We start from the raw sequence: 27,761 nt of genomic DNA on the forward strand, positions 1-27,761 counted from the left end.
ATTGAATCGGGACAGGCCGGGCCTAGAGCGATCCCCACTCTGGGCAAATTTTCAAATCCCCATTCCCATCTCCACTCCATCCCGCATGGGGCAGACCGGGGCAGAGCCCCGTTTTTACTGGTGAAATTGCCAGCCCTACACACAACATGCAAAATCTCTACAAATTGCATAAAGGTAAATGATGATATGTGCATTCTTTTGAAAAATTACTTATTTGTGAACAAAACTTTAGCACCCCACAAGCAAAAAAATACTTAATTTGATGTTGTAGGACTGTAGGAGCACACAGTGGTCCCATCTACAATGCGTGGGTCCAATCCCATTAGCCAGGTCTAGACCCGGTCCATCATGGCTCAACCTCAAAAAGCCGTTGCTCCCCAGCCAGGGTCAATGAAACCGTATTTCCCCCTTCTGCCGAATCTCGATCGTACCCATTTCACTTTCCAATGATCTAATCTTCAAGAAAGAAGACAGAAAGACGAAAGACGAAAGACGAAAGACGAAAGATAACCTAGCAACAACCGAGCGGGAGTTTCAGAGGAAAACACTACAAAACATACGAATTCCCAATATATATAGAACAAAAGTAAGATGAAATTTTTTCCTCTGGACACCCCCCTACCGGATTCTCTCTGTCGGAGTTGCAGAAAAAGAATGCCGAGAAGGAAGAAGATTAAGCTCTTATGATGGCCAACTCCTCTCAACACCGTTGCGTATTCGGTTAGTAACAAAGAACGCATCTCTCTATCTTTCTCTAATACAAATTCCTTAAGAACAATGAGATCTGATTGAAAAGATAATTCTATTGATAGAGCGCGTAAATTTCCTTATATTTGTTTCTGAATCTTGTTTTTTTGTTTAAAAACCCTGGCAGTTGGGAACATACCGTATGATGCGACTGAAGAGCAGCTAATACAAATCTGTGAAGAGGTTGGGCCTGTTGTTTCGTTTAGGTCAGTATGGAAAACCCTAGAATCTTGCTTCATATATGGTTGAATGTTTTTTCTTTGGTTTTAGTTTTTAGGACCTCTTGGTATTGTGATTTGATCTTGTGTGTATTGGTAATGGATAGATAAAAGTCTAATTCTTACGCATATGTTGCTTCATGTATCTTCTCAAAGGTTTAGAGAGTTGTATGGCCCTAGATATCTAGGCAATGAGGAAATTTCTCAAGGAATTGGGTTGAATTTCAGAATTAGTAGGATGGTAGTTTGTTTCCCTATGAGTGTGAGATGTCTTCCTAAATAACAAGGAGAAAAGAATAAGCCCCATCTCATAGTAATTGTAGAAACACCACCAAGGAGGGGGGTAGTTCCCTTTAGGCCATTTGACAGCATAATAGAGTCTCTCTTTTGATAAGTAATGGTTCTTGGTGCCATGCCAAAGCATTGGAACCTCAGCATCGAGTACAGTTGTGTTCTTAGATGATACTGCAAGGGTAATGAAAACAGCTTGTCACATTCGAGAAAATTCCTTCAAAGCTGGTGGAGTAGGCGTCTGATAGTCATGTTGTGGAAGTGGTCTAGGTAGGAGCCGATCGGATCTATTTGTAAGTAGTAACCCTCGCTCCCTCCCTGACAATGGACCATGAATGTGGAGTCGCTCCATCTGATATTCATAGAATAATGCCTCTCTCCTTGACCTTGATATCAGTACAAGTGCTTGGAAAGATTGGCATTTCACTCCATCAAATGACCTATACAGTTTGAATCTCTCTCTCTCTCTCTCTCTCTCTCTCTCTCTCTCTCTCTCTCGTGAAATACTATACGGATTGTACATCTAGTGAAATGTGTGATTATGTGTTACCTTTTTTTTTTTGTCATTCTTTTTCTATCATTTTTCCTTACATTTTATTATATCTTTCTTGACTCAAAAACATTGAAACAATCGGGAAACAAAACATGGGTTAAAAGCTTGGTCGAAACTCGAAACCATGACATTTTTAGTTGAAACAATCAGTTTCGGCCAGGAGCCGAGATAAATTCAATCGGAAAATATTGATTAAAAGTAAAAAAAATCCTTGAGAACCATTAAGGAACAATCTTAAAACGAATGAATTAGAGAGAAAAACCATCATCACAAACGTTTTTCTTCATCTTGACGCTCAAAAACAAATTAAAACCTGGTTTGAAGAACTGAAATCGGAGCAAGGATCTAATGGTCGAAGTAATCATCAACTCCCAAAGGATTGAACTTAAAAAAAATCTCTAATGGGTTGAACTTCAAAAAAACTCTAGCATGAGCAAAGTCAATGGCTTGAAAGAGAATTTGAAGAGGAAGAAGTCAAAGCTACAATCTTCAGCACGAAGAAAGATAGAGCTTCAGGGCCCCGATGATTTTCCTATGGCATTCTACCAAAGGCATTGGGAGCCATTCAAGGATGATGTCACGGCCTTTAATCAGGAATTTCACAGCAGATGCAAGATGGGCAAAGATAACAACATTACCTTCATCACTCTCTTACTGAAGAAGGAAGAAGCTTTGGAACCAAAGGATTTTAGGCCGATTGGCCTAATTCTTAGTGCTTACAAAGTCCTGGCAAAGTTACAAGCAATCATAATCAAAGAGGTTATGAAAGGGATCATTTCACAATTCTAAGGAGAGTTTATAAAAAGCAGACAAATTCTAGTAGGAATTTTTATAGCAAATGAAATCCTTGACACCAAGAAACAGAAAAGGAGGCAAGGGAATTATATTCAAGATTGATTTGGAGAAAGCATATGATCATGTAGATTGTGACTTTGTGGATTATATCCAGGAAAAGATGGGCTTCAGCGAGAGATGGAGGAGATGCATTAAAGAGTGCATTTCAACGTCAAAATTCTCAATTATAGCAAACGGTGCCTTGGTTGGCTTCTTTCAAATTTCGAGAGGCGTTAAACAAGGTTATCCATTGTCCCCCTACTTATCTTTGTGGCAGAAACTATCAACCTATTATTATCCTAAGTGGAAGAAAGAGGTTTTATTGAGGGCCTTTCTGGAACGACATCCATTCGCCACTACTTGTCGAGCACAAAACAGGGAGGACTTGAATGGATACTTATTCATTCCCAAGAGAATCCCGCAGGGAGGGGACGACGATAAGCCATTTGCCAATGCAGGAATGCGTGCTCCATAATGCATCTTCAGTTTGTTGATGATATTCTCATTTTCCTTAATAAGAGTGTTGAGAAAATGATGAACTTGAAGAGAATTTTCAGGTGGTTTGAGGCGATTTATGGGCTAAAGATTACCCTTGTCATGAGCTCGATAGTAGGTATTAATATGCTGGATGAGGGTGTGTTGGAACATGCCAAGGTCCTAGGATCCAGAAAAGAGGAGCTGCCTATCGCATATCTTGGTCTATCCTTGGTTATGGGATACCTTCTGGTCCAGTAGTGGAAAGATTCGAAAGGAAGCTGGTTTCTTAGAAGAAGAAATATTTGTCCTTTAGGGGAAGGATACTTCTAGATATCAAGATAGATCTCAACTTTTGGACAAGGAACGGCAAAATTTATTATACATACTACATAGCATGGGTGATATCTTGAGAAATTAGAGGACTATATTATGGGAAAAAAGGTGCGAATAATAGAGCTACCGCAAAGTGCTGTCCACCCCCTAATGGTTGGATCAAGCTGTTCTCTATGGAAGTTTCAAAGGTAATCCGAGTCATGTGGGGATTGGTGGTATATTTCGCGATTCAAATGGTGTACTCTATTAACTTTCTCTGGCCCAGTGGGAACAGAGGCGGAAGTAAGTGCACTCCTTTGCGGTTTGAGAGTTTTCATTGGATCCTTGAATGGCCGGCTAATCATTGAAGGGGATTCTTCTAATGCTATTATGTGGGCAACAAATAGATCTACCTACTGGTCCATTGAAACTAGCAGGTATTATAGCTGAAAATAGAGATATATGTTCCAATATTAACCCAGAGTTTCAGTGCAAAGTGCAATCATCCAACGAACAAGCGGACAAGTTGGCTAAAGAAGGAGCGGAGCTGGCGAATTGTAACCATCATCAAATCCAGTTCTGTATAACAATCAGGAGCGGGGTTTGAGATTACTGTGGGTGGTATCATTTGGGGGAAGCTGATGTGTATCTTTCTGTACGATTAAATTACAGTCTTGCTTTATTATTTATTCTATGCGATAAATCTCTTGTATTTAAAAAAAAACAAAATTATATATCCTTCAGCAGCCACTGTTATATCTTTCTGTTGCGTAAGTGTGAAATATCCTTCTCATTTTTTTGTGAGAGTGGTGAATGGCAAAATACTTGTGTGACAGAGTACATACATTAACCATATCATGAATGTGCTCAGATTCTCTCTCTCTTTTTTTCGTACACTGGTTGGCGTCTTGCTTATGAATATTCTTTATTTCAGATTAGTACTTGACAGAGAAACTGGGAAGCCAAAAGGTTACGGGTTCTGTGAGTATAAGGATGAAGAGACAGCTCTGAGCGCTCGTCGCAATCTCCAGGGGTATGAAATCAATGGTCGCCAATTGCGGGTTGACTTTGCTGAAAATGATAAAGGCGCTGAGAGAAATCGGGAACAGGTAAGGATCAGCTAGATAAATAGTTATCAGAAATTTCTGTTTTCCCAAATGCTAATTTCCTGTATGTGTATGTACAAACTTAGGACAAACTTGCTTAGGATGGTGCTTCTCGTGTGGATATGTTAATTAGTGATTTGATTTTGTAGAGTGATTGTTGTACTTGATTGTATTTCAGTTTTTATATTGAACATGTTCTCTCTTTTTTGCAATAATGTTGTTATCTTGCTCAATAAAGGTGGAAACTTACTGTTGTTACTGTCCTTGCGGTTTGTCTAGGATGACCTTCTATGTGATGGGCTTTTGAAATCACGAGATATGGGATGATTACATATGATGTGAAGTTTGCTCTTTTCACATCATTGTCACTGGGTTGTAGTGCTTTTTGAAATGTGGTTTTGGCTTCAAGCGCTTATGGATTCAGGACTCAGGAGCATTTTATTTTGCTTCTAATTGTAGCCTACTTACCTTGATTTGGAGATATTAATAACTAAATTTCTAAACCTTCCAACAAGGGATTTATCGAGTCCTAGAACAAAAAATGTAATTTGGTGAACTTTCAGACATCTGAACGCTTTCTAAGTCAATTTTGTTCAAAATGGTGGTAATATAATTTACCTTATAAATCAGGATTATCTTGAAAATTAAGCATAAACAAGATATATAAGTAACTAGAGATGTCGTTTTTCTGGAATGAATGGTCAACACATTCTCCCTGCAAACCAGCTCACTAGTTTTGGGAGGTGCATAATTAATTATCCATGACGTTTTTCTATTTGACTGAACGATTTACATATTTACTCTGAAGATCAACTCATGTGCTTATAGTTAGAATGTCAATCCAAATTTGTATTCTTTATATCTATAATTTTTTTTTTTTTTTTGAAATGGCAAAGAGATATCATTAAAGGAAGGGGGGGTGGGGGACGACCGAGATGGACCACACCCAAAATGGTACAGGGGAGAAACAAGATAGAAAAATACAAAAACTACAAAATAAACTACAGAGGGAGAAAATCAAACAACTCCAACTCCGTACGACCAACCCCACTTCTAGCCAACGCATTCGCCTCCCCATTAGCACTCCTCCGCACGTGTTCGAAGACAGTACCCGATACCGAAATTAAATCCTCAATTTCATCAAAAAAGGATAAAATCTCCAAGGAGGCAACACCACCCTTTTCAACCAACGAATCACATTGAGTGAATCGCCCTCCACAATGGCGTTATCCAAGCACTCTCTATCTAATCTCTTGATACCATGATATACAGCCTTCACTTTTGCCTCCGAAGCATCACATCTCCCCAAAGGACTAAAATAGGCCCACACAACTACACCATGGTCATTACGGAACAACCCGCCAACCCCAGCCGGGCGCGGATTTCCAAAACTCGAACCATCAAAATTCAATTTCCACTTCCCATAAGGTGGAGCCTCCCAACGCTGATTAATCCGAGGCCTATTTTCCCTTACTGAAGCAAACTACCCTCCATCCCTCCCATAGATCGAATGCCGATACAAAGCGGAAGGACGGAAGACATTTCACCCAAGATATCGATAGTGCAATAATTTTCATGTAAAGCCAATGAGGTGATTTGCCAATCCCCTCAAAAAGTCTAGAATTTCTTTCTTTCCAAATCACCCACCATGTCGCAAGCAAACATATATTCGACAAAGTTTTTCCTTTCTTGCTCCATGGCACTAATTCCCATTGTAGCATCAAACTTGAAATAGATAATGGAAACACCCGAGCAATACCAAACCTCAGAAAAATGTAAGCCCATATCTGACAGGTGAATGAGCAATGCATGAAAAGATGATCAACAGATTCCCCATCATCTAAGCATAGAGGGAAATGGTCAATAAGCAACATACCACGCTTTCGAAGAAAGTTAACCGTTTGAATCTGATCACGACATACTGCCCACCCGAAGAAACACAAACTCTAGGCGGACAATGAAATTTCCATATCTTGGTTGAAATGGATGATACACCATTAGGCATTAAGATAAAATTGAAAGATTTGACAGAAAAGATGCCCGAAGATTCCGCGGTCCATATTCTTTTATCCAAACCGTTCCTCTTAATGTAACACCCATCAAGAAGCTCAAGAAAACGAGATGCCGACTCTAACTCCCAATCAAAGAGATTCCTCCTGAAAACCGGTGCGCATATATCTATAAAATATGTGCTCTTTTTTGAATAACCTATCTATATATTAATACAGTTAACATCTATGTATGTGATTAAAAACGCGGATGCGGCGCTGGACGCGGCCAAAGTAAATCCTAGTCGACTCGGGACGGCGCGGTCGAGTACTCGGTTGGCGCGGTCGAGTACTCATAATTCAGGATAGTCATAAGAGTTTTTATTAGGGTTGCAACTCGGGTCGGGCTTTGCAGAACCCTACTCTACCTGAGAAACTATCTCGGGTCGGTTCGGGTTTTTTTATAGGAAAACCCGAGATTCATAAACCCGACCCTACCTAAGATAATTTCTTGGGTGGGGTCCAGTCGGGTCGGGTTTTTCCGCATTCCCTGGCTTCTCCATTCTTGGTTTATCTATCCTTTCTTGTTTTATTTCTCGTGGCCATAATTTGTTTTGTCTAGGCAAAATATAGATCTATTACTTGGTTTGTTCTTCTAATTTACGGCATCTCTAGGGAGATATGGTAGGTTATATTCGATTATCATTCAATCTCAACAATGATCAGTTATTTGTTTTTCTTTATTTCATTTACGGTGGTGGTTCGGAGGTGGTGTTGGGGTTAGGTGTATGTGTTATTTTCTGTTCATATATTTTTTGTATTCTACTAACCTTTGTAATGGCTGGACTACTTTACTGCCCTTAGAGCAACTTTGGTTCTCTAAAACAACCGAAGATATTGTGCTATAGCTCATTTTTTGTTTCTTCATTTTCCAACAATTGTGGCAAATTGAAACTTGATTGGCCATCTTATAAAATGTTTGGCTGCAAGCCTGCTTCTAATGCCTGCATTAAAATAACATGGAAACCATCATCTTGTTGGGAGTTTCCTTGTTTCCCAATCCTTTTTTTTTTAATGGCAAAGAATTATATTACTAAAATTACAAATGTAACTTTAACATTTGTCCTTCCAACGTGCTGGAGCCGGTGTCATTCCCTTATCTTGGAAGCTCGGACTATCCGGCCATATGCCAGTGTCAGGCACACCAACTAAGTTAAACCAGTTTCATGTTAGATGAGATGACGGTACACGACTACTTCGGTCAACAACGGGGGAGATTGCCGATGTGTGACTTCCTTGGTCCTCACAGGGGGGATCGCGGGAGCGGGACTACTTTGGTCATCACAGTAGAAGCTACTGCAGTTGTGGTTTTGAAATAGAGGTCTTAAAAGATGTATATCTAGACTTTAATGATGTTGGATACTCAGTTCTAGATACCCTTCAAGCGTTACATCTGCAGAAGGATTGCTACAGGACAAGCCTTATATTAATTGGAAAAGGACAAAGTATTAACGCATCACCCCGAACCTCGCCACGGAATACCTATGGGTTTGAAAGGGCAGATCGGACTCGAACCATCCCAGCAGGCAATCGAAGAGCTACTGATAGAAGAAATGAAGAAAATAGAGGGACTACGCCAGACCGCAAATGGCGATGCACGGAATGTGGATATGACAATTTTGGACAACAGGCAATCTTGGAGTTAAACCAGCTTCTGCACCCATGGATCCTAATATGAAACTCGTTTCAGAAGAATGAGAGTTGTTGCAGGATCCTGGCAGGTATCGTAGGCTTCTCGGTAAACTTATATATCTCACGGTTACTCGGCCAGATATTTCATATGCTGTTGGAGTTGTCAGTCAGTATATGAGCTATCCACGTACTTCTCACTGGGCTGCGGTGATACAAATTCTCAAGTATTTAAAAGGGGCTCCAGTGAAGGGATTGATATTCAAAAGACATGGCCATATGAAAGTTGAAGGCTTTTCTGATGCAGATTGGGCTGGATCCTCAGCAGATAGACGGTCCACCACTGGGTATTGTACATTTGTAGGTGGCAATCTTGTTTCATGGAAAAGTAAGAAGCAGGATGTTATAGCTAAGTCTGGTGTAGAGGCTGAATACAGGGCAATGGCACAGACAAGCACGGAACTTATTTGGCTACGTTCACTTCTTTATGAAATTGGCTTCATTTCATCTGCTCCTTCACAGCTTTATTGTGACAGCAAAGCTGCAATATACATTGCCAACAATCCAGCCTTCCATGAGCGCACCAAACATATTGAAGTGGATTGTCATTTTATCCATCAAAGAATCCAGAAAAGAGAGATTTGCACTGTGTTTACTCGGTCAGGGGACCAATTAGCTGATATGTTTACAAAGTCCTTAACTAAGTCTTTAGTATAAAGATATGAGTCAGGGGGAGATTAAGCCTAACTCATTCATTTTTCTCTCTAAACTTTTTGTTAACAGAACTAATCCAGAACCAAACCATCCCCTCCTGTTACAGTGAATCTCTTATAGATATTGGTTGCGATTCAACAAGATAGTCCCTCCCCTCTCAAGGGCCTAATGTATGTGAGGGCTGTTGTGAATGACAAGGTAGTGAAGGCAATGGTGGACACAGGTGCCACACATAGCTTCGTTGCAGATCGAAAAGTTGACTGACTTGGGTTCAAGGTGTCCAAAAACTCTAGCCGTATGAAGGGAGTGAATTCGGAAGCAAAGCCTATTTAAGTATTATGGAATGGTCAATGATGTAGATCTACAAATGGAGGAGTGGAAAGGGAAAGCTAGTTTCATGGCTATTCCCTTGGGACGATTTTGAAGTCATCTTGGGGAATGATTTCTTTACAAGAGCAAGAGTGGCAGTATTACCACACTTAGGGGGAATTTTCATTGGAAATGAAGAAAACCCTTGTTTTGTCCCAAGCATGAAAGATGAGCAGCATGATAGAGAGCAAAAGGCTGTGATGCTCTCGGCTTTGCAAGTGAAAGATGGATTGAGGAAGTGGCAAGTCACATATCTTGCTGCTCTTGTTGAAATGAAACCCGGAAAAGTGGTGGAAGTAGAGGACTCAGTAGCAAACTACTATGAGAGTCTGAAGAAGTAATGCTCCTAGAACTTCCAAAAGTCCTCCCACCTCGAGTTGTTGCCAGGAGCTTGATCTCCTGCACAAGCACCTTATCGCATGGCCCCCTCGGAGTTGGAGGAGTTGCCCAGCCAATTGGCGGAGTTTCTAGAAGCTGATTCAACCATCAAAAGCCCCTTATGGTGCCCCGGTACTATTCCAAAAGAAACGGCTCGCTCCGTGCTAAACAAAATGACAGCGAAAAACAAGTACTCTGTACCATTTGTGGCAGATCTGTTTGATCAATTGTCAAAAGCAACGTACTTCACCAAGCTGGATCTAAGGTCAGGCTACAATTAGGTATGCATTGCTGCTGGAGATAAGCCAAAGATCGCATGCGTGATTCACTACGGTTCCTTTGAGTATTTGGTCGTGCTTTTTGGGCCAACAAATGCACCTGCAACCTTTTGTAATTTGATGAATGATGTCTTTAATGAGTACATTGATCGGTTTGTTGTGGTATATCTTTATGATATAGTGGTCTATAGTCGGTCTTTAGAAGAACATGTACATCTATGTAAGGTGCTGACCAAACTAAGGGAGCACCAGTTGTATGTAAAGAAAGAAAAATGCGAGTTTGCCCAAATGGAGGTAATGTTCCTTGGGCATTGGGTGGGATCAGGTAGCGTTCGTAGGGACCAAAAATGGATATGGAATGATGCTTGTAGAGAGGCCTTTGAAAAGATTAAGAAGGCAGTAGCTTTAAAACCAGTCCTACGCCTTCTGGACTTTGAATTGTCGTCTGAAGTTCACACGGATGCCTCATATCGTGCTATTGGATGGGTGCTTGTCCAAGAGGGGCACCCCGTGGCATATGAAAGTCAGAAACTCAATGAAACAGAGCAGAGATACTCTGTTCATGAGACGGAAATGACTGCCGTTGTGCATTGTTTGCGAGTATGGAGGCATTATTTACTCGGCACCAGATTTGTAGTGTGGACAGACAATGTAGCAACCGCTATTTCACCATCTAAATGTAGTTTGGAGTGTGCCGCCCCAGATTTGACCTAACACTAGTGCACAAGCTGGGGCGGCACAATCAAGTGGCAAATGCTTTAAGCCGAAAGCATGTAGAAGAGATTGTGGTGGCCAACGAAGCACGGGTACTCTCTCGGGGGTCACGTACCCGTACCCCACACATATGGGGTGCGGGTACGCTCGGGTACGTCCCGGGTACGCACCCCAGAAATTTTTTTTTAAAAAAGAAACTTTTGTGATTCGGGTGCGTGTCGGGTGCGTTGGGGGTGCGCACCCGACGCACCTGACACGTTTAAAAAAAAAAAAACTTTAAGTTAAGGGGTGTGTGTGGAGTAAAAGGGGGGGGGGTTTAAAACTTTAAAAAAAGTATAAATGCACGATTTAGGTTTTTTTAAAACCCTAACATCTCTCTCTCTCTCTCTCTCTCTCTCTCTCTCTCTCTCTCTCTCTCTCTCTCTCTCTCTCCCGACGGCTCTCCCTCCGGCCCGGACGGCTCCCTCTCCCTCCGGCTCCGTCTCCGTCTCCCTCCGGCTCTCCCGACGGTTCCCTCTCCCTCCGGCTCCGGCTCCCTCTCCCTCCGGCTCTCCCTCCGACGGAACCTCCGGTATTTCTCTCTCTCTCTCTCTCTCTCTCTCTCTCTCTCTCTCCCTCTCTACTGCTCTCTCTCTCTCTCTCTCTCTCTCTCTCTCTCTATTCCTCCCATTTTTTTTTTCTTTTTCCTCCCTCAGATTATGGCAACCGATTGTGTTCCCCAAACCTATTTCCTCAGATTAATAGGTTTAGGGCTGACAATCAGTTGTCATAATCTCCAAACTTAGGCCCTTTTCGTTTGAGATTTTGCCAACTGATTGTTTTTAAATTTTAATCAAACCTATTTAGGGCTGACAATCAGTTGTCATAATCTCCAAATAGGTTTTGGGCTTTCTCCCTTTTGGGAGCACAATCGGTTGTCAAAATCTGAAACGAACAGGGCCTTAAATCTGTGTATCTCTGTCTCTCTCTCTTTTTTTGGGGATTTTGTGAATCTGTTTTTTTGGGGATTTTGTGAATCGATTTTGAGTCCAAAAACAGATTATTGGGCCCTCTTTCTTTTGGATTTTGAGGACAGATTGTGAGTCCAAAGCAGATTTTTGGACTCAAAGTCTGTTGAATCTAATTTTGAGTCCAAGAATCAGCTTCGGACTCACAATCTGTTCTCAAAATCCAAATCTGATTTTTGGGTGCAATACATGTTGGCTGTTGAGAGTCCAAAACTGAGTTTTTGGTGCAATACCTGTTGGCTGTTGAGAGTCCAAAACTAATTTTTGGGTGCAATACCTATTGGCTGTTGGTTGTTGGCTGTTGGCTGTTGAGAGTCCAAAACTGATTTTTGGGTGCAATACCTGTTGGCTGTTGAGAGTCCAAAACAGATTTTTGGGTGGAATACCTGTTGGCTGTTGAGAGTTCAAAACTTATTTTTGGGTGCAAATACCTGTTGTCTGTTACTCTGTTGAGAGTCCAAAACTGATTTTTGGATGCAATACGCCAGTACCTGTTGAGACTTGAGACTTGAGAGTCTAAAATTGCTTCATTATAAATTTATAATTGCATTGCATTGGATTGCCATTTGCCATTTGCCATTTGCCATTTGCCACTTGCCTTTTGAATTTACATGGGTATGTTTGGTTGTATAATGTGTATACAATTGTTTAATTTACATGGGTATGTTTGGTTGTGTATACAAATTTACAATTGGTGTTGCCTTGTAACCTTGTTTGTTTCAATTTGTGTAATTGAGAATTAGAGTCCCTTGTTTTGTTGGGTTGCAACGTTGCGTACTAAAATTGTTTTTGTTGTTTAATAGATTTTAGAATGTCTTCATCCGGTGCTAGTAGTGCCGCCCAAACCGCACATACGTCTTCTACTGATGAAGATTTGTCGAAGTCTTTATGGAAGCATGTCTCTAGATTTGATAAAGATCCTAAGGGTGGAGGGAATGTGAGGTGGCAATGCAATTTTTGCAGTAAGAGCTTCAGTAGCTCCTACACAAGGGTTAGGGCGCACTTGTTGAAGATAGCGGGACAAGGAATCGGACCATGTTCTAAAGTGAAAGCAAGTGATCTACTTGCAATGCAAAGGTTTGAGGAAGAATGCAAAGAGATTATGAAGCAAAATGCTCCCAAGAAAGTGCCATTGCCGCCATCGTCGAGTACTGGATCATTGGGTTGCACAAGTATGTTTGTGGCTCCAAGTTATGATTTGAAGAAGAGAAAGACAAGTGGAAATGTGAGTGCACTTGAAAAAGCTTTCAACATGGCGGCCCGTGATCAACTACATGCCGAGATTGCTAGGATGTTTTACTCTGGTGGCTTGCCCTTTCACCTAGCAAGAAACCCATACTATGCTAGTTCCTACACTTTTGCCGCTAACAATGCACTTTCGGGGTATTTGCCTCCGGGGTACAACTTGCTTAGGACAACTCTACTTCAAAGAGAGAGGGCTAATATTGATAGGTTGTTGCAACCTATTAGAGACACGTGGAGGGAGAAAGGCGTGAGCATTGTTAGTGATGGATGGAGCGACTCACAGAGGAGGCCTCTCATTAACTTCATGGCGGTATCGGAAGGTAGAGCTATGTTTCTTAAGGCGATAGATTGTTCGGGGGAGACAAAAAACAAGCATTTCATTGCTAACTTATTGAAGGAAGTCATTAATGAGGTTGGACATGATAAGGTTGTCCAGGTAGTTACCGATAATGCTCCAAATTGCAAGGCGGCCGGACAACTTGTTGAAGCTCAATTTCCTTCCATATTTTGGACCCCGTGTGTGGTGCACACACTCAATCTTGCTTTGAAGAACATTTGTGCGGCAAAGAATGTGGAAGTAAATCAAATTGTCTATGGAGAATGTAGTTGGATCTCGGATATTGCGGGAGATGTCATGCTAGTGAAGAATTTCATCATGAATCATTCGATGAGATTGGCCATATTCAACGACTTCAATAGTTTGAAGTTGCTTTCCGTTGCCGAGACTCGCTTTGCGAGTGTTATTGTGATGCTTAAGCGATTTAAACTCTTAAAGCAAGGTCTACAATCGATGGTGATTAGTGACAAATGGAATTGCTATCGAGATGATGATGTAGGAAAAGCAAAGTTTGTGAAAGAGAAGGTGTTGGATGACATTTGGTGGGATTCTATCGATTACATACTCTCTTTTACATCTCCTATGTATGACATGCTAAGAGAGTGTGACACGGATAAGCCTTGTCTTCATTTGGTTTATGATATGTGGGACACGATGATTGAGAAAGTGAAGACGGCAATCTATAGGAAGGAAGCAAAGAGAAAAGAAGAAGAGTCTAGCTTTTATGAAGTGGTGCAAGAAATTCTTTTTGATCGTTGAAAAAGAGCAACACTTCGCTTCATTGCTTGGCTCATTCATTGAATCCAAGGTTAGGTGACTTAAAATTTTATTTAGATTAATAGTTATGTTCATTGTGAACTTTATTTCCTACTTTTAACATGAAACTAAATTATTTTTTCTATTCTTGAAGGTATTACAGCGAAGAATGGCTTAGTGCCGGTTCAAATCGTGTTCCTCCACATAAGGATACAGAGATTTATGCAGAGAGGGTAAAGTGCCTCAAAAGGTACTTTCCCAATTCAGCAGATCGCACGAAGGCTAATGTGGAGTTTGCCCACTTCTCTATGAAGTCTGGATTATTCAATGACGTTGATTCTATCAATGACCGAGCTACTTTAGAGCCTCATGATTGGTGGGCTGTCCACGGTACGTGTGCTCCTATGCTTCAAAGCTTAGCTTTGAAGCTTCTTATGCAGCCTTCGTCTTCATCTTGTGCCGAGAGGAATTGGAGCACTTACTCCTTTGTGCGTTCTTTGAGAAGGAACAAGATAACTCCACAACGGGCTCAGGACTTGGTTTTTGTTCATAGTAATCTCCGTCTTCTATCAAGACGATCTCCACAGTATGCACAGGGAGAGACGAGGATGTGGGACATAGGTGGAGATTCATTTGACTCTTTTGAGGATGTTGGGGTGCTTGAAGTTGCTAGCCTTTCACTCGATGAGCCGGATTTGGAAGCCGTTGTTTTTACCGATGATGTAGATGATGATATTGGAGATGAGGCGACGGACATTGTATCTTATGAATGATGCGATCGTAACATTTTGTACTTAAAGTTGGAACTTATGAAATATGGAGTAATATTAGATTTTGCTATTTTGCTGATGTTAATTGTAATTTGATTGTTCTTTAATTGTTTTTAATTTTTATAAATATATAATAAAATAATAAAAAATATTATTATATTTAACGTACCTGAACGTACCCGCACCCGGGTTTTTTGGAAAATCAAGTACCCGCGTACCCGTGTTGTGTCGTACCCGTACCCCGCACCCGTACCCGTGCTTCTTAGGTGGTGGCCATTAGTGCAGTGGAGTCAGACTTCTAATCTCGGATCAAAGAGGAGATAGAGAAGGATGCAGCAAGCATTAAGCTTCTTCAACAAGTCCTTGATGGCACTACTCGGCGATTGTGGGCAGATGATGGTGTTCGCTATGCTAAAGGGGGGTGAGTGTATGTTCCTAGCTGTGGCGGATTGCGGAGGGGAGGGCTTTGTTAAGGAAAACTCATGACACACGTTGGGTTGGTCATCCAGGCCAAGAGATGACTTTATACTTGTAGCCAGAAGCTATTCAGAAAAGTACTAGATTTCGTCTGAAATCCTGAGATTTGGGATTTTGTTAATATTTCAGTCGAAAGATGTAAAACATGCAAATAAATAAAGAAAAGTGTCTGTCAATTTCGACAGACACCCTAACAAAAATCAACTCCACTCCAGAAAAGTGATGAAAAAAAGGAAAAAAAAACAGTGGTGAATAATCTTTTACCTGGGTTTTGGCCATGATTCGTACTTAGATGTCGACATATTTGTTTACAAGATTTCATCCTAAATTTCATTCCGAAACCGAAATGTTTCCGTTTCGCCGATGACCGAAGCCAAAACCAAAACCGACATTTAAAACATTGTTACCACAAACAAGAACCCTATTAACATCTCCAAACTATAAATGGACCAGAGATAACTGAACTCGGTACCTCTTCAATTTTGCAGAGGCCATGGTTCTCTGTGTAGACTGTAGAGCTCCCTCCAAGCACACAAGTTTCTTCATCTTTACAAATTCAAAAGTGCTTAAATCCTATGACGAATGCTTCATAGGGGGAAGAGTTGGCTGTTAAACAAAGTTATCTCTAACTTTGGGGATGATTATGGAACAGAAACACAATAAAATCCCCATGTTTCCCTAGCTAAAACAGCTGGGATTCATTTGTGGCTTTGACATGTTTTCTTGAACTTGTTAATTCTAATTTCTAGCCTTCGCCACTTCAACTGTGATAACTTATTATAATATGGAAAATGGCAATAGAATTTGTGGTTGTCCTAATCTGTTAAATATTGTGAATTGCAATTTCCTTGTGATTTTTTAGTATCAACTTTAAAGAAAGGAAGCATGTATCCATTTCGTATGTATGTGACTAAACCTTATTTCTATTGTAACTGCAATGATTTCTACGTTTGTAGGTATTTTTATGCTATGCATTCTCTCTCTCTCATGCAGTTCAATCATGGGATAATGAATGAATGCTATTATTAGGACAATATTAATTTTCACATTATCTGGCGGGATATTTGTCTCATATTCTTGAACTGGAAATTTATGCTGTAGGGTCGTGGTGGACCAGGGTTGACATTAAACACCGGTTAGTCTTCCAACTTTGAATTTGTTTGCATGTTAACTCTTTTCTTGTAAGTATTACTCTTAATCATCCTGCCACTTTCTTTGATATTGCTTCTTAATTCTTATGGACATGGAGCAGATCAGAAACCATTAGGCGGCCCCGCAAACCCTGGGGACTCCGCTCTCAGTCAGCCAATTGGTCTTCCATTAGCTGCGACTGCCGCATCTGTCATGGCGAGGGCTCTGGGTGACGTACAAACTAGTAGTATCTCTTCAAACCCAAATGGGTTCCAAACCCAGTCTGGTCTAGGCAATGATCCTTTAACTCACTATCTGGCCAAAATGTCCAAGACCCAGTTATATGCAATCATGTCAGAGATGAAAGTAGGATATATCTCTTTTGTTGTCTTGGTGATTGAACATGCCCATTTTTTAGGCTTTAAATGTGTGACATTCTGATCGCAGGTAATGGCTACACAAAACAAGGCACTAGCTCGACAACTATTGCTTGCGAGTCCACAATTACCCAAAGCTCTTTTTCAGGTTAGTTTTGATTAAGAAGTTTGAAGCTGAGCTTCATGTTATCCTGCATTGATATATGCATACCCACTTTCATTCAATGACATAATTAGGTGTGTTGTTTTGAAATTAAAAAAAAATAGGTGTGTTGTTTTGAATTAAACAACCTCCTAATGTCCAATGGGAAGAATGCTTTACTTCTGATTGCTTCCAGATCTTTAGCTTTTTGGGTCTGTGCACAGCCATTTTCATTTGTTTCATTTATAACATTCTTGTACCAAACTGTAACCTGGACTTTTCTTTTCTCGATGTGGCTGTGCAGGCACAGATAATGCTTGGGATGGTCACTCCTCAACTAGTATGTCTCATTTACAGATTTACCTCAAAGATTGTCATTTCCCCACATTTAGGGCACGTCTGGCAGCCAGGTTTTTTTTTACATGATAAATTGGTTTCCCCAAGTGGTGAGAGAGGGGCAGAGCGGGTGAAGTGGCTAGAAATCACAAAACAAACAAAAAAAATCGAGTAGATTTTTCTGTTTCCTGATTTTTTGCCACTTCTGATCGCCCAAGACACTAGTTTCCTGTTTTTTGTTTCCTGATTTTTAGCCACTTCACCCTAATCTCCACTTGGAGACCACCGATTTATCATGAAAAAAAAAGGGCAATGATAAATTTGCACCCCCTGCAGTACGCATACGCACCCCTTTTAGCGCCTTTTGACGTCAAATCGTGGTATAAGTGGTGCGTATGCTTACTCCAGGGGGTGCGAATTTATCATTGCCCAAAAAAAAATTCACGGTAGCCAAACATGCCTTTATGGTTTGCGGCTAAGCAAATATGTTTATATTGTCCCTGAACTCCGCAGTTGCAGATGCCAAATATTCGGCAGTCATCCAGTTCACTCTTGCCTCCACCATTGTCCGACAGGTTACCGGAACAGCCGCCAGTAATTCCATCTCAGCATGGGCAAACACCTCCTGTGCATAATAACATGCAGGTTGGGATGCTTCCCAGAATACCTGACACTCAGGTGTTTACGATCCCTCAAAATGCACTCTGTCTTTCTTTCTTTTTTCCTTTTCTTTGTGAATGGTCCTCAAAATGATTTGTTCTCCCAGACTTCGGTTCCTCCAGCTCAGCATGCCCATATGCAACCTCAATTTCAGCATTCTCAGCAAGCGCAAATTTTGTTACCGACAACTATGCCAGGGCTTTCTGGAGTTTCGGGGGTTTCAGCTATACGGCCACAGCCATTCAGTGGTCTGTCTATTCGACCACAGATCCCATCACTGGCCACTCCCAAAGCTTTGACGCATCAAATACAACCTCCTCTGCTGCAACATCCCAGACCAGTTGGAGCTTCAAATTTAGGGAATAATCAGTTGGCCCCTCCAAATGCATCTCTCCAGCATTCAATTCTGCCCCACGTGCTATCTTCTCACTCGACCTTTCAGGTTCTCTCTCTCTCTCTCTCTCTCTCTCTCTCTCTCTCTCTCTCTCTCTCTCTCTCTCTCTCTCTCTCTCTCTCACACACACACACACACACACACACACACACACACGCACGCACCCTCACTTTGTGAGTGTCGCGCATACACGCAACACTCACAAAGTGTGAGCCTTTCAAACTATATTTACACGATGCTGTTCTCGTGGTTAGATGGGCTGGGGTGAGGGACTGCCTTAGGTCTGCTTGTTCTCAGTTCTCGTTGTTTTCTGGATCGAAGCAATGGTTTCATAAATCCGATGGATGCGAAGTTTCTGACAGTTCATTGAATTGATTCAGATACTAGGTGTTTGCCCCAGAAATGAAATGCAACGCAAAAAACATATAATTAGACAATTTAGAACAGTCCAAAGGGAATTGAAAATCTCCCTGAATATATGCTTAAAATGTTGCATTATTTTATTTTATTTGACATTCTCTGCATACGTCTTTATTCCCTACAAATTACAGACGAATGATAAAAACTACAATCAAGGGGGAGAATCTATTTCAGCATGGTCCGCTTTTCTTCTCACAAATTTTCAGCTATTAAGTGGCTAGGAATCAATTCCATTGGATGGGTTTTGACATCTATATCAGATTATTATTTTCATGTCTAATCCTTGTTTAATTGCAGCCGGGCTCATCAAGTTCTCCATTATTTCCGGGCGGAGCCGAGACGATCTCTAGGGAGGCTGCGACATCCGCTCCAGTTAGCAATGTTGCAACTTGGATGCCTAGGGGTAACCCACATATGAACTTTCCTTTGGGGATGGCCGAGCAAACCGGCATGGGCAGTGATACATCGGAACTGATGAATCATCCTTCAAAACTAGCGAAATTGGAAGACGGAAGCAGTGCTTCTCGCATGATGATGAGCGGAAAGAACTCTTCAATTGGGTCTGTGCCAAATCAAGTGTTTGGATCCAGCTCATTACCTGCACACCGAATGCCTTCTGGTGATGGCGCACCACAGTCCGAGAAACAAGTTCCACAGGTAATTTCTGCCCGTCAATAGCCTTTTAATTCACATGATTTATTATGCTTTTATGGGATAAACTATCAAACGGTTTAAACCAGACGGTCTGGTAGCTCACAATCCATGCCATCTTTACTTGTCAATGGGTGCAATATGAAATCTCTGGTTCAATGTCATTTTTGCTGAAGTAATTTCTGCATGCTCATCTGCCTCAGTTTGGAGTTGAGTGTTCAAATGTTTTGCTATCGGACACTAGAAAACTAATACATATCATCCTGCATTGGACGATACAATTAATTTCTTGGACAAAAGCAATGAATGTATTGGACAAATTTAAAAGACATATCTTGAAACCCCTTACATCTTGTCAGGAATCAAATTGGTGTGTTTATGAAGTTCGATGTTTCTTTTCGCGGTATATTTAGGGGCCGTTTGGATATGCAGATTTTAGAATCCAGGTTTTAGTTTGAAAACAGTGTAAAAGAGGGTTCATGATCAAGCTGTTGTATGCTGTCCTGACAGCGTTTCTTGGATTTTAAGTAAGAAACCCGGGTTTTAGAAATCCCTCCCCCATCCTGAGAGTTCTAAAACCTGGAAACATGGGACGATCGCCTGCTCTATTGCTGTCGGAAAGAAGGGCAAGAAATCAGAAAACAACGGCTGGTCTCTTTCTTCTCTTGTCTCCCATCTACAATTTTGAGGAAATCCAAGATTCTAGAATCCGCTTATCCAGACAGCCCCTTAAGGTTTTCTATTCTCCCTACTAAGAGTTGTTCGTGTTTGATTAGTTTTTGACCAAAGGGTTATAACAAAGCCCTAAAATTTTAGCCATAGATTAAGATGCTTTGGGGAGGCAATTCTGTATTATGTTTTTATATTTTTTCCTATTTTTTGCATATTCTGTGATTTCTATTTACCGTATCAATCATCGCCTTTTTTTTGCTGAAATTTTAATCATGGATACCCCATACTGGGAGTAGAACCCCACCAGAGTTTTGGGTCCAGAGATCAACGCTAGACGGGGCAACTTTTTCATTGGGCTTTTTGGGTTCTCTTCATGTTTGAAATCCAATCTTGGCTATCCTTTTCGTAAATCTACACAAGGTAATGTTTTTATTGGATTTTTTAGTGTAAGCAATCCAATTTTGTGTTTTCTCCATCAATTGGTGTTTGCCTTGACCCTATAGTATCACTGCCATTTCAAAATATTATTAGATTATCATCGCTGGAGTGAAGAGAAATGTCAAACAGTAGCAACGATACTGGTTCTACCAACATTGGAAGTTCCAGAGTTGGCTATGAATCAAGTGATGCCCCTTGATAACATGCTGGTGCCTATGGTCCCTGTTAAATTGAATGGACCATATTATTTATAGTGGTCACATTTTGTAAAAATGCATGTCGAAGGACGTGGCAAACTGAGGCATCTTTCAAGGAGAGCCATCGAGCCAACAAAAGATGATCCAGCTCGTGACCGTTGGGAGACAAAGAATCTCTCTGTGATGTCGGTTCTTATTAGCTCTATGGAACCGAAACTAGTCGAGGGTTTGTATTCCTGCAGACAACAGAGGATATTTGGGATATGGCAGCACAAACCTATTCTCAAAGTACAAAATTTTATGAGGATCTATCAGTTCCGGATGGATATTTTCCACCTTCGACAGGAGGAGAAGTCGCTTTCTAGTTATTATGCCACACTTGGGCAAGGTTTTAAATTTCGGTTTCGGTTTGGTTTCAGTCGGCACAAAAGCGAAAACATTTCGGTTTTGGTGGAAATCTTATAAACTCAGGGAAACATATTCAAATGATGAAATTTTAAGATGGAACTTTGGGAAATGCTAGAATAAGCACGAATACATTATTACAAACCATCACATAAGCAACAAAACCATCAATAATGGCTTAATCACATCGAACACCTAGTTACATGCATTGGCGCGCTTGTCTAGAACAATAAAAGTCAATAAAGAAGTACACTGTAATGAAATATAAGAAATTACAGTAACTTGTCTCCCCTCCTAGGCCCCAACTCTATGTCAATACCACATAGATTTACGAGGTATTATTGGTCCCATATCCAACATAGGCCTTTGGATGCTCCGATTAGAAGAAGTGACTCGTGCCAAGTCGACGGAGTAAAAAGAGGTAGATGCAGACTGAAAACAACTTGGGTAGAATAAGTGAGGAAAGAATTAAGGGCTAGGAACATAACAGAGAACATGACCTTAGAGGCTTAGATAGGATAGAATGGAAGAAAATGATTCATGTAGACGAACCTAACTAGTGTCAGGATTAGACTTAGTCAATTTGAGCCGGGTAAATCCTTTCACCTTCTTCATGAAAATTTTCTAAAGGATTCATTAGCCGACGGCTTAATTGAGTTGAGTTGAGTTGCATTGGTCCCATGCCGATCTGACATCCCATGCATAAGATGCCGCTACTTTGCTGTGCAGTTCAATGATGTTGGCATCTTTCCATTTTTTTTTTTGCCATTCCAACCATTTCGGTCGAATTTTGGGAATTTCGAGAATTTCGATCAAATTTCCGGAATTTCAGTTGGAAATAATGATGTGGAAGGACTTCATTGGGATTTCATTTTGTGGGGATGGAAACAAAAATATTTTGGTCGTTTCGGGGAAATTTAAAACCATGCACTCATGAGCATGTGGGAGGAGCTCGACTTTTATGATCATTTGAGCCAATGTGTAATCCTTATGCAGTTGATTACAGGAAACGTGCCAGGCGGAACCGTATTATTGATCTTTTGGTTGGCCTTAATTTGGAGCAAGAGTTCGATTCTAGTTCAACTTCTAAATCACGACTACTTACCAAATCTTCAGCAAGTCTATGCTCATGTTCAGAGTGAAGAGAGCCGCTTGGCCAATGCACAAAGTTATCACCCTCCTCAGATAGAGAAGTTGGCCCTTCCTCTACCTACAGTTTCCAAAACGGTGATAAAGGAGGTGGCGAGAACTTCTCCATGGATTGCGATAAGTTGAAGTGCACCTGCCATGATAGGGAGCTTTGCTGGGACCTTATAGGTCGACCAACACAGTCTACGCAAAAAAGGAGTCTTCTTACCACACATTGCATCTTCCACATAGCCTACACCTGTTGTTACACTGGAAACTTCCCATGAGGCATCTCCCACAATTTCTGCCTCTCCTATGGTGGTTCATAATTCTCAGAATGAGGTGGAACACATGCGTCTTCGAGTGTCCCAGTTCGAATGTTCATCTACCTCTGCCTATACCCACACAGGTACATGCGCATCTCCATTCCACTCTTTGGCTTCCATGTCATGGATCATTAATTCCGGGTCCAGACCACATGATAGATATGCCTTGTATGTTTTCATCTTATTCTGTTTGTTTTGATTGTGACAAAGTCAAAGTTGCTGATGTGAGCTTGCCTTGATTGTGGGGAAAGGAGATGCTCCCATCACGCCTATTTTATCATTATCATTTGTCTTGCATGTTCCAAAACTTGAAAAGGTTTAAAATTTCGGTTTCGGTACCTATTTCGAACCCCACCGAAATCCGAAATTTCGGTCCGAAATTTGGTATTAAGCTTTGAAATTTCGAAATTTCGGACCGAAATTCCGAAATTTCTGACCAAAATTCCGAAATTTCTGACCGAAATTTTGTAACAATTTTTTTTTTAATAAAAAAATGCCATTAAAATGAAATTTCGGTCCATTAAAACGAAATTTCGGTCCAATTGGCGAAATTTGGAATTTCGGCGAATTTCGGTTTCAGTCTTTCGGTCTGAAATTTCGGATTTTGGTCAAAATTTAAAACCATGCTATTAGTCATCTGTCCATTTGTTCCATTACCAAAGCTTTGAACGATATTGCACATTTTTCCATCTCATCGTGTGTTTCACGACCTATATTCGAGGGTGACAATTGGTAGTGGTTGTGAATCTAAAGAACTTTACCTACTACACGACTACACGAGACCCCATCCCGGCTTCCAGGAGCTCACCACTCTAGTATAATCAGTAGTAGTCCTGAATGTCACAAAGATGTGTTAATGGAGTGGCATATTAGACTTGGTCATTTGTCTTTCCAGTACTTGGGACGATTATTTTCCAAGTTATTTGATTAAGTTCGTTTGAAATTTAATTGTTAGATGTGTGAGCTTTCTAAAAACCATTGTACTCTTCTAGTCTTCTACGATGAGTTATAGTACCAGTACTAATCCTTTTGAACTTGTTTACTCTGACATTTGGGTGCCTTCCCCTACTGCATTATTTGGATATCAGTGCTTTTTTTTTTGTAGAGGACTATACTCCTTGTAGTTCGGTTTACCTGATGAAATCCAAGGACAACATTTTTGCTATCTTTAGAAATTCGCAATGATGGTCTGTACTCAATTTGACACAAAGCTAAAGATCATTCAGATACTGTGAGGAGCTTTCCAAAAATTGTGTTTCATCTCTTTGGATATTACACAAGATCTCGTGTGTTTATATGCCCCAGCAAAATGGTATAGCTGAAAGAAAAAACATATGTTTACTGGAAGTGACTCAAACTCTCATATTTAGCACAAACGTTAAAAAAAAATTTTGGTCTGATGGGGTCCTTACTGCTACATTTCTCATTAATTGACTGCCCTCACATGTTCTTGGGTATAAATCACAGGTTGAAAATTCTTCCTCCCAATCGACCCTTATTCCCTGTTCCTCCAAAAATTTTGGCTGTGCACTTTGTTCAAATTCATAAGATATCGCGTACTAAACTTGATCCCAAGGCCCTCAAGTGTGTTTTTTCTGGGTTACTCCACAACACAGAAAGGGTATCCATGTTATCATCATCCATCCTGTCGACTGCCATCGACTTGTGTCCTTGGTTGTCACTTTCCATGAATATGTTCTGTTTTTTTGCTCCCAGGGGTCATCTCTTCAGGGGAGTGGGTACTAGTGCCAACGAAGAGATGAACCATTTTCTCTTCATATTGTTGTGTTTCCCTCTTCATTTGACACAAGCGACACGGACGATGACACTAATTTGAAGGACAATGAGCCTAGGAAGGGGTTGCAAGTAAATACGAGGAGGAAACAAAAAAAAGGGACCGATTACCTCTGGAGAATCTACCCTTGAATTCATGTGTGGTTGATCCTAGTTCTCCTCCTGTTGTTCTTGATCATACTAGCCCTTTTTTCTGTTGGTATATCTCCCACTGATCTTAATCTTTCCATTGTTGTCTGTAAAGGTAAGCGTACATGTATGCAACATCCTATATCTAATTTTGTTTAAGAATAGTCATCGTCTCTTTACCATTCCTTTCTAGATACCTTGTCTTCGATATCTTTCCCTTCCAGTGTTGTAGATGTTTTATCTCATCCTAAATGGAGAGATGCTATGGGAGAGATGATAAAATCTCAAGAAAAAAAAATGGTACTTGAAAATTAGTGGATCTTCCTATAGGACATAGACCGGTGGGATATGAGTGATTATATGCCATAAAGTACAAGCAAGATGGATCGGTGGACAGATTCAATAGACATTTGCCCCATTTGCCGAAATAAACTCCATCCGAATGCTATTCTATGTTGCTGCAAAATCGAATTTGTCCCTTCATCATTTGGATATCAAAAATGTCTTTGGCTTGGTTTGATTGGTTTAGTAACACCATAAAGATGGGATATTCACAATACCAAGATGATCATATCATGTTCATCAAATGAATAACTCAAGGCAGAATTGCTCTAATCGTCTATGCTGATGATATGTGGTAACTTCTGATGATTGTGAGGAAATTCACAAGTTGAAGGTCATTTAAGGTCTGAATTTGATATTAAAGAACTAGGCAAATTGCAGTACTTTCTTGAAATCGAACTGGCCCTTTCAAGTTGCAATACTTTCTTGGGATTGAAGCCAACAACGACACCTATTGAGTAAAATCACAGGTTGGGTTGTGAGGATGGTGAGACTGTGAGAGATTGATTGATTTATCTCTTGCTCAACCTGATATTGTGTATGTCGATTCACACTCCGAGGAACCCCGTACATGGATGCTATATATTGCAGTTTGAGGTATCAGTGTTCACCTACCATGGTATTTCTGTTAAAGAAGGATGGTCACTTGAAAGTTGAGGCATGCACAAATGTCGACTAGCCTAGATCTGTGTTAGAATTAGACAGACGGTCGACATTGGGTTATTGTTCATTTATGGGGGTAATCCTGCTACCTATTGCAATAAGAAACAGTTAGTTATTCCCAGATCTAGTGGGCTCATAGAGTGTGAGGTATTGTTGCTTTCATAGATTGTTAAGCTTAGTTAGGACTTTCTACATTTAGTCCTATGAACATGTATTATGATGAAAAAGTTTCCATTAGAATTGCACATAATCCCTTAAAACACGATCGAACAAAACATATTGAAGTTTATCGTAACTTCATACATGAGAAGCTCAAGCAACTACTGATATGTACACCTTACATTCCTACACATGCACCACTTGCTGACATCCTTACTAAAGTTGTTGCTTCAGATCGATTGTCCCAGATAGTTAGCAAGTTGGGCATGAATGATATCTTTGCACCAACTTGAGGGGAGTGTTGAGATATAAGGAGTTTATTGGGGTTACTTTATGTTTACATGGGTATAAGTGTAATTTTATATTGTTTTCACTTACTAGTGGCATTATTGTAAATACCTTATATTTATAATATTTAAGGAGAGATAGAGGAGACCGAGGGGTCAACCAATATCTCTAATTCTCTCCCAAGTTTTCTCTCAACTCTTCCCTCTCTTCTTCCCTTCATCCATCTTCTATCTTTTCCTTCATCAGTATCAATTTCTACTCTGTTTGAAGTTTCCCAGTTCAGTTATTTTGCGTAATTCTGGAAAGGGACAACCATACTTACCAGCGCCCCCCCTCCCCAAAAAAAAAAAATGAACAGATAAAAAAAACTTGCAGAAAGGATGACACATTTTTTCTTAAACATGGTTATAGAAAGGACAGAAACGTCAATGACAATTTTTTTCTGCATGTTACTCCCTATTCTGAGAATTCTGGACTTGTGTTGTTATGCAGCCAACTTTGTCTAGACAGCTACTGGTGAGGAGTTGGCATGCCTGATTCTGGACATATGTGACACAATTGTCCTTGCAATAGTGCTATTTACAGGGTAGCTGAAAGATAAAATGCCATATATTGCCTTCATATCCTTCCATTGAATGCTTTCCTTTATTTTTTCCCTCTGTTCATTTCGCAATTCAAGCGCACTTTTCCCCCAGTGATAGTTCCACTTAACAGAGAGTACAATGCACACTTCACTTTTATTTGTTCTTCTTGGTGAATAGTTTTGTTGCCCCACTGCTGAGAACATAAAATTCTGTTAAGACTACAAGTAAACATTGATTTGATGCAGAAAAATGGCAAGCTAATCTTCATTTTAGCTCTTGCTAAGCGTTCGTAATTGATAACTAGAATGAGCCATGGGATGAAAACTAGTTATTATGCTGTGTGTATTGATTTTCTCATCGATTTTTTCTTTCGAGTGCAGCTTCTGCCTGAATTAGAGCCTGCTCTACTGCAGCAAATTAAGAGCCTGACACCGGAACAGTTGAGTTCATTGCCACCAGACCAGCGACAACAAGTCATGCAGCTCCAACAAATGCTCCGGTGACTTTAGTTCAGACACGTCTGCCGATTTCTGAATTCCCTTCACCAAGAAAAGGGTGACATACCCAAGGTACATACCAGTCTTGAGTATAGTTGGCCAGGCGTTCTTCTCAAACGGTGTCCTGTATTCATCAATTGAAAAGGCGGCGATGGAAGGTTGATTGATCCATTCACATCCCAACCATTAAAAACAACAATAGTTTAGGAATCTTGTTATTATTATAATTTAGTTCAATGTAACAAACAGGAAATGGGTTTTTTTTGTCCAGAGCTTCTGTTGAAAATTTGAGGCCATGGGACTGTCCACTGTTTTGTGCTTTTGCTTGTTTCCTTTGTTTCTTTCTCTGATCTCATTTCTCCATAGGATGGAAGGCTATAAATTAGAATGCTGTACATTAATACATGACTTTATTCTTCTTGAACTTCCTTTTGCTTCTAAAAAGAGACTCTGAACATCAGTTTTTTAGGAGTTCCAATGGATATGGTTGTTCTTTGAAGGTGGCTGTTTCCTGTCTATCTGATCTGTTTTAAACACCCCTTTTTTTATGTCTCGCACCAGTAACTAAACACCCGTTCATTATTTTAATAAGTATTCTTAATCATGGTTTAAAAGATGACTGACTACGTGGACATGTGCCATTGGGTTAATCCTAACGATCAAGTGGGTCCCAAATGTGAATCTCTCACACACGCCAAATCATTAATTTTAAGTAAGGATTCTTAATCTTGCCGACCCCAGATAGTTTGGGACAAAGGCTTTGTTAAG

The 27,761-nt window shown here is 40.5% G+C and overlaps 2 protein-coding genes across 2 annotated transcripts; both read left to right on the forward strand.

Annotated features, from left to right (window-relative positions):
• Positions 1-400: 400 nt before the first annotated feature.
• On the forward strand, positions 401-27,473 carry CSTF64 (cleavage stimulating factor 64). The gene is made up of 11 exons (XM_077392581.1): positions 401-720; positions 875-953; positions 4,367-4,541; positions 16,362-16,395; positions 16,513-16,757; positions 16,839-16,916; positions 17,215-17,250; positions 17,760-17,924; positions 18,013-18,348; positions 19,018-19,377; positions 26,877-27,473. Exons 1-11 carry the CDS (start codon positions 684-686, stop codon positions 26,997-26,999), a joined length of 1,668 nt encoding a protein of 555 aa, XP_077248696.1. The 5' UTR covers positions 401-683; the 3' UTR covers positions 27,000-27,473.
• Positions 13,049-14,485, forward strand: LOC143887357 (uncharacterized). The gene is made up of 2 exons (XM_077391457.1): positions 13,049-14,065; positions 14,168-14,485. Exon 1 carries the CDS (start codon positions 13,225-13,227, stop codon positions 14,014-14,016), a length of 792 nt encoding a protein of 263 aa, XP_077247572.1. The 5' UTR covers positions 13,049-13,224; the 3' UTR covers positions 14,017-14,065; positions 14,168-14,485.
• Positions 27,474-27,761: the final 288 nt, after the last annotated feature.

This window comes from Tasmannia lanceolata, unplaced genomic scaffold (genome assembly GCF_043159265.1).
Source record: "Tasmannia lanceolata isolate RefF3 unplaced genomic scaffold, GAP_Taslan_0.1 ptg000012l, whole genome shotgun sequence".
NCBI lineage: Eukaryota > Viridiplantae > Streptophyta > Magnoliopsida > Canellales > Winteraceae > Tasmannia > Tasmannia lanceolata.

Coding starts and splice junctions, on each gene's coding strand:
- LOC143887357 (XM_077391457.1), top strand. CDS start 13,225: ATGGCGGTATCGGAAGGTAGAGCTATGTTTCTTAAGGCGATAGATTGT.
- CSTF64 (XM_077392581.1), top strand. CDS start 684: ATGATGGCCAACTCCTCTCAACACCGTTGCGTATTCG. Junction 721..874: donor TCAACACCGTTGCGTATTCG/GTTAGTAACAAA, acceptor AAACCCTGGCAG/TTGGGAACATACCGTATGAT. Junction 16,396..16,512: donor AGGGTTGACATTAAACACCG/GTTAGTCTTCCA, acceptor GACATGGAGCAG/ATCAGAAACCATTAGGCGGC.